At 46.7% G+C, this 7,571-nt stretch overlaps 1 protein-coding gene across 3 annotated transcripts in view; it reads right to left on the reverse strand.

Moving 5' to 3' along the window:
* Window positions 1–7,270, reverse strand: part of Ythdf (YTH domain-containing family protein) — a 302,118-nt gene extending 294,848 nt beyond the window's left edge. The window contains exons 1-4 of one of the 3 annotated variants that reach the window (XM_067760009.1): window positions 7,025–7,270; window positions 6,935–6,956; window positions 6,705–6,800; window positions 6,546–6,650 (exon numbers count right to left, since the gene is read on the reverse strand). In XM_067760009.1, the coding sequence (XP_067616110.1) occupies window positions 6,546–6,650; window positions 6,705–6,800; window positions 6,935–6,956; window positions 7,025–7,048 (247 nt within the window). In that variant the 5' untranslated portion in view covers window positions 7,049–7,270. The remainder of the gene's footprint in view (window positions 1–6,545; window positions 6,651–6,704; window positions 6,801–6,934; window positions 6,957–7,024) is intronic. The other 2 variants (XM_067760010.1, XM_067760011.1) reach the window with 2 other exon arrangements.
* Window positions 7,271–7,571: the final 301 nt, after the last annotated feature.

Genomic DNA, 7,571 nt, shown 5'->3' on the forward strand with positions numbered 1-7,571 from the left:
CCAAGTAACTTCTATAAATCTTTTGTGGCTCCTTGCTGTTCACGCCCTAGGACGTCCCGTAGTCTGCTCCTTAGAGCCCCCCCCCCCCCCCCCCCCCCGCCCGTATCCGCTGCTGCTGTTGTTGTTGTTGTAACAATGCTTCGCCCCACCTAATAGCCGCGATCGATCACAAATTGTCATCAATATCCTCTAACGGGAGTCCAAGGAAACTTGCCGTTTCAACAGGGGTGAACCATAAGAAAAGGGGTGTTAGAGGCGTTGGTTCCACATTACAATTAAAGAGATGGTTAGTGTCATCTGGGGACAGCTTGTAGGCATACATTTTGTATGTCAGGGTTGATTCTGGATAGGTAAGTAGTACAGTATCCAGAACGAAGTTGAGCAAGAGTGACACGCATTTCCCTGGGGAGTATGCGTTCCTCTTCCGCGAGTTTTGGATATTTTTCTTTAAGTACTGGATTCCGGGTCCGACGCCTGTTTATGGAGTTCACCAAGGACCTGCTTGTGTTTTTTCGCTTCATACGGCTGGGTTCTCAGGTGCCGTATTTCCTCAAAATGCTTACGGATATGACTCCTTAAGCCCCTAGGCGGTGCTGGTTCATCAATCAGATGTCTGTTGGGATGCTCAGGTTTCTGGGTATTCAACAGGAACTGTTTGGTCAGCATCTCATTTCTCTCCCTGATGGCGAGTATTCGCGCCTCATTATGCAGATGGTGTTCTGGGGACATAAGAAGACAGCCCGTGGCGATTTTGAGAGCAGTATTCTGGCAGGCCTGTAGTTTCTTCCAGTGGGTAATTTTTAGGCTTCGCGACCATATGGGTGACGCGTAGCACGTAATCGGCTGGCTAATTGCTTTGCATGTAATCATGAGCGTTTCTTTATCTTTTCCCCAGGTACTGCCAGCGAGGGATTTGAGGATTTTGTTACGGCTCTGAATTCTCGGAACAATTGCGGTTGCGTGCTCACCAAAATGTAGATCCTGAACAAACGTTACACCCAAGATTTTGGGGTGTAAGACAGTCGGTAGCGTAGTGCCAGCAACGTGGATGTTCCAAATGTCGACATTTGGGACGTCCATGTTGTAAATAAGGTCGCGGAAGATTTAGTCGGTGATAATGCCAGGTTTCGCGAGGCGAAAAAACTGGAGAGATCAGGGAAGTAGCCGTTTATTTTATTGCATAGCGCATCGATCTTTGGGACTGGGCCTGTGGCCATTATTGTGCAGTCATCGGCGTAGGAAACGATTGTGACTCCTTCCGGTGGTGAAGGTAGCTTAGATATGTAGAAATTATACAAAAGTGGGGATAGGACATCACCCTGTGGCACCCCTTGTTTAATTCTCCTTGGTTTTAATGTTTCGTTTCTAAATTGCACTGATGCCTGCCGACCACCCAGATAATTTGCGGTTCACCTTTTAAGATATGGGGCAGGGGTAGACCCTTCCAGGTCTTGCAGTAACGAGTCATGGTTGACCGTATCAAAAGCTTTGATAGGTCTAGCGCTACGAGTTGTTGTTGTGGTTTTTGTAGCAATGCTCGCCCCACCTAATAGCCCCGACCGATCACAAATTGTCATCAATATCCTCTAACGGGGGTTCAAGGAAACTTGCCGTTTCAACAGGGGTGGACCATAAGGAAAGGGTTGTTAGAGGCGTTGGTTCCACATTACAATTGAAGAGATGGTTGGTGTCATGTGGGGACACATTGCAAGCGGGCATACATTTTGTATGTCGGGGTTGATTCTGGATAGGTAAGAGTTTAACCTGTTACAGTATCCAGAACGAAGTTGAGCAAGAGTGACACGCGTTTCCCTGGGGAGTATGCGTTCCTCTTCCGCGAGTTTTGGATAATTTTCGTTAAGTACTGGATTCACCGGGCAATTCCCGGCATAAAGGTCCGACGGCTGTTTATGGAGTTCACCAAGGACCTGCTTGTGTGTTTTCACTTCATACGGCTGGGTTCTCAGGTGCCGTATTTCCTCAAAATGCTTACGGAGATGACTCCTTAAGCCCCTAGGCGGTGCTGGTTCATCAATCAGATGTCTGTTGGGATGCCCAGGTTTCTGGGTATTCAACAGGAACTGTTTGGTCAGCATCTCATTTCTCTCCCAGATGGGGAGAATTCTCGCCTCATTATGCAGATGGTGTTCTGGGGACATAAGAAGACAGCCCGTGGCGATTCTGAGAGCAGTATTTTGGCAGGCCTGTAGTTTCTTCCAGTGGGTGATTTTTAGGCTTGGCGACCATATGGGTGATGCGTAGCACGAAATCGGCTGGCTAACTGCTTTGTATGTAGTCATGAGCGTTTCTTTATCTTTTCCCCAAGTACTGCCAGCGAGGTATTTGAGGATTTTGTTACGGCTCTGAATTCTCGGAACAATTGCGGCTGCGTGCTCACCAAAATGTAGATCCTGATCAAACGTCACACCCAAGATTTTGGGGTGTAGGACAGTCGGTAGCGTAGTGCCATCAACATGGATGTTCAAAATGGTCGACATTTGGGGCGTCCATTTTGTAAATAAGGTCGCGGAAGATTTAGTCGGTCATAATGCCAGGTTTCGCGAGGCGAAAAAACTGGAGAGATCAGGTAGGTATCCGTTTATTTTATTGCATAGCGCATCGATCTTTGGGCCTGGGCCTGTGGCCATTATTGTGCAGTCATCGGCGTAGGAAACGATTGTGACTCCTTCCGGTGGTGAAGGTACCTTAGATATGTAGAAATTAAACAAAAGTGGGGATAGGACACCACCCTGTGGCACCCCTTATTTAATTCTCCTTGGTTTTGATGTTTCGTTTCCAAATTGCACCGATGCCTGCCGACCACCCAGATAATTTGCGGTCCACCTTTTAAGACATGGAGGAAGGGTAGACCCTTCCAGGCCTTGCAGTAACGAGCCATGGTTGACCGTATCAAAAGCGTTTGATAGGTCTAGCGCTACGAGTACTGTTCTGTGGTGGGGGTATTGATTTAAACCGCAATTTATCTGGGTGCTAATGGCATTTAGTGCGGTGGTAGTGCTATGGAGTTTTCTGAAGCCATGCTGATGAGGGGCTAGCTGCAAATTTGCTTGGAAATAAGGGAGCATTACATATTGACGGCAGAAAGCGCTCGCGCATTTTTTCGCATCCGACAGCACCTTATCGCCAAAGGCGATGGAAACTTTGTCTTTGTGCTTAGTCGGATTCGATAGGGACTTTACGGTGGACCAAAGTTTACCCACACCGGTAGAGAGGTTACAACCTCTTAGGTGCTCCTCCCATTTCGCCCGCTTGTGTTCGTCCACAAGCAATCTGATGCATTGTTTATATCCCTTATTTGGGGGTCGCCTGGATCAAGCTGTCTTATAAGGTCACGTTCTCTCGCTAAGTTTGCGGCCTCCGCCGGGAAGTGGGGCCGGATTTCGGGAATTCTCCCGGCGGGAATGAAACGTGCCGAGGCGGATTCAATGACCTTACGGAAGGCACGCTCCCCTTGGCGGGCATCAGTCGGGATAGGGAGGGCAAAAAATCGGTCGCCTGGATCAAGCTGTCTTATAAGGTCACGTACGAGTACTGTTCTATGGTGGGGGTATTGATTTAAACCGCAATTTACTGGGTGCTAATGGCATTTAGCGCGGTGGTAGTGCTATGGGGTTTTCTGAAGCCATGCTGATGATAGTCTAGCTGCAAATTTGCTTGGAAATAAGGGAGCAAATGGCTTCAAGCGTCTTTGCCACTGGCGATAGGAGAGATATCGGACGATACGACTCACCTATGTTAGCTGGTTTCCCAGGCTTTAGTAGCGGGACCACCCTGGCCATTTTCCATTTCTCGAGTATGACAAAGGTGGAAAGAGACACGTTGAAGACATGCGCTAAATATTTGAAACCCTCTTTCCCTAGGCTTTTAAGCATCGGCATGGCTATGCCGTCTGGGCCCACTGCTTTGGATGGTTTAGCGCGACCAATGGCGTCCTCAGCCTCTTTAGCGGTGATGGTGATTGGTGACGCGCTGAATTTGTGTTTACGAGCGTGTCTATTAGCTCTCCGTCTATCTTTGTCGACCGTAGGATGCATTATATATTGTCGGCAGAAAGCGCTCGCGCATTTTTTCGCATCCGACAGCACTTTGTTGCCAAAGGCGATGGAAACTTTGTCTTTGTGCTTAGTCGGATTCGGTAGGGACTTTACGGTGGACCAAAGTTTACCCACACCGGTAGAGGTTACAACCTCTTAGGTGCTCCTCCCATTTCGTCCGCTTGTGTTCGTCCACAAGCAATCTGATGCGTTGTTTATATCCCTTATTTGGGGGTCGCCTGGATCAAGCTGTCTTATAAGGTCACGTTCTCTCGCTAAGTTTGCGGCCTCCGCCGGGAAGTGGGGCCGGATTTCGGGAATTCTCCCGGCGGGAATGAAACGTGCCGAGGCGGATTCAATGACCTTACGGAAGGCACGCTCCCCTTGGCGGGCATCAGTCGGGATAGGGAGGGCAAAAAATCGGTTGTCTGTAAAAGATTTATATTCTTCCCACTTTCCTTTTATGAAGTTTATGAAAGTGCGTTTTCGGTGACGATGAAGTCGGCGGTACGCTCAAGCGAAATAAGTATGGGCAGGTGGTCGGATGCCAATGTAACCATCGGCTGCCAGTTGACGCAGTTTATGAGTTCTGCGCGCACGATTGAGATATCTGGCGAACTGTGACAGCTTCCTACCATACGTGTGGGGGCGTCTCCATTTATTGTGCAGAACGTCGTTTCTTCTATTTGATCCGCCAACATCTCACCCCTACTGTCCGCCCGCAAGTTTGAATGCCATAGATCATGATGGGCATTGAAATCGCCTAAGATAATGCGATTGTTGCCAGTCAGTACGGCTCTGATATTAGGGCGGTATCCACTGGGGCAACAGGTGGCAAGAGGGATGTAGATGTTGATGATTTCTAGGTTTGCATCGCCTGACCGGACAGATAGGCCTTGACGTTCTAAGACATTGTCCCTGCGGTCGATGCCAGGATCAAATATATAATATTGCACAGAATGGTGTATGAAAAACGCGAGGCCGCCTCCATTTCCGCTCTCGCGGTCTTTCCTGTGGACATTATACCCAGAGCAAGTCTGCAATGCAGATCTTGCTGTGAGTTTAGTCTCTCGAATCGCAGCAATGCGGATGTTGTGCCGCTTCATGAAATCGACCATCTCCGTAATCTTCCCAGTTAGTCCATTACAGTTTAACTGCAGAATTCTGAAGTGCATAAGGGGAGACGCCGCCACTCTGGGGGTAAGTGACGGGTGACTACACCTGGGTTGTGGAAGGCCAACACGCAAGCAGGGGCTGATGCTCAGCATTGATACCGACTCTACTACGAAGTTAGTAGTTATGAGTGGTAGCAGCTGTTTCAGTTGTTGGCGCCGTGGGGCGCGAGCAGCAGCGGGTACTTGTTGTGGCTTGCTGAGCAGCGGAGCTGCTGGGAGGTAGTGGGGGGGCTTAGGCGTAGACTACGGCACGCCCTTGGTCGTGACCAGCAAAGAGCCACAAAATATTTATAAAAGTTACGTGAACGTCGGTTTTTGGGATCAAGCCCAGAACAACCTGTCCGATTCAACCATCCCTTGCACGAGACACACTGACCAGAGTATGACCGTCCTAAAAATATTCTTTTCCGGCAGATGCAGCAAAACCATTTCTCAGGACCGGGGTCAGGAGACGGACCCGGATTGGATTCGATGCCTTCCCGGAGTAAGAGAATATGGAGCAGTCCTGCTGCAAGGAGCTGCTGGGAGGATGACAATTTGTGGGAGGAACGCAACCAACCTTACACGAGACACACTGAGCAGAGTATGACCGTCCTAAAAAGATTATTTTCCGGCAGATGCAGCAAAACTATTTCTCAGGACCGGAGACGGACCCGGATTGGATTCGATACCTTCCCGGAGCAAGAGAATATGGAGCAGTCCTGCTGCAAGGAGCTGCTGGGAGGATGACAATTTGTGGGAGGGACGCAACAAATTAAATGGGTTACACTGAAATGACATTCCTTGGTCGGGCAAAATCCAGAGTCGCTCCGGTACATAGACCCGACTGCCTTGGGAATGCAATTTACAGCGTCTCCTAGCCAATTGTCGACCTCGTCTAGAAGTGGCGAACCCTCTTTCCTCGTGGATTTAGGGGATTGTTATCGATGTTGACTGTTCTTTGTCGGATTTAGGCGCTTACGTTATTGTAAAAAAAACCATTACGGTACAAGCCCGACCATCCCAGGAATGAACCTTCTAGGCCGCACACCCCCTAGTTCCATAAGAAATTAGGATGCGTCACGGGTGGTCGAGGTTGATAATTGGGTTGATGAAGGTGTAAATTACGCTGGAAACCGTTTTAAAGTGGATCCCGTGGGTATATTCTAATCCCAATAATCCGCAGTCGTGGCTTGTACCTTAATAGTGCTTTTCACCCGAGCGTACTAAACCTAAATCCACAAAGGACTTTCAACATCAATAACACTCCCCAAAACTTAATCACTACATCAACATGGTCTGCTAAGCCTAGTCGAGACATGTTAGTCAAACTTACCAATGTTGTTGAGGCTTTTGAATTTTTGGCTATTCCAACTTGCGTTTTTAGGATCCTTTGGATTGAATGGAGGGTATTGAAACTGCATCGAACTTTGGTGAGAACCTAAAATTTAGGCCAATATTTGAGTACAAGCGAGCATTTTTTTCTTGAACATACATATATTTTCCTCAGTTGTTGGCAAAGACAAGTTTTCATAAGATGCTTCATCGACTTGTTGACTCCATGGAATATTTCGATCCTCTACAGATTTTACTTGGAACAAATGAAACAAAATATATGTTTTATATATATTGCATGCCAGTCTAGTTCATGCCTAAGCTGTATTATGCACTCAAGCATAATTTTTAGTACATTTTTGAACAAATTTTCCTAATATTAACTGTTACCTGTGGGTCCGGGTACTTTCATCTGAAATGTAGTAATGAAAAAATTGGATACCTAACAACCAAAACTTGAACTAATCAATATAAAAATACCTGTTCTGATACGCTCGATGACATTTGTTGTAAAACTTTTCCTGAACTTTACTACAAACAATATAAGCAACAACTGATCGTGCAGCGTTTATTATGTTGTTAACCTCTTAAGATTTAAAAATATAAATAGGAGGACACCACTGTTAAAATACAAATTTTTAACACAAAAATGTTTCGGTTCTAAGATATATATTTGTCTCTAATCCTTAAGTTTCATACACACACACCTACTATACTATTGATGCGAGTAGAGATGCAAAACAATCGATGTTACGATAGCTTTATTTTTCAAGAATGTTGATTTTTTGAGGGAGATAGTCGATAGTTTCGACAGTGATGGCCGCGTCACATTGAACTTCTTTATATAAATCCGTTAAATTACCCTGATAAAATTGTTGGATTACGTGTTCCATTTTCTTCGTGTTGGAGTAATCTAACAATACTCCTTTGCAATGCGTTTGCGGACAACCATCAGCCGATCAATTCTCCCCTTCAAAAAATGCGAGTACTCTATAAATAATGTAAGGAATACTCCTTTGGGAGTATA

Source organism: Eurosta solidaginis, chromosome 1 (genome assembly GCF_040869045.1).
Source record: "Eurosta solidaginis isolate ZX-2024a chromosome 1, ASM4086904v1, whole genome shotgun sequence".
NCBI classification, from domain to species: Eukaryota; Metazoa; Arthropoda; class Insecta; order Diptera; family Tephritidae; genus Eurosta; species Eurosta solidaginis.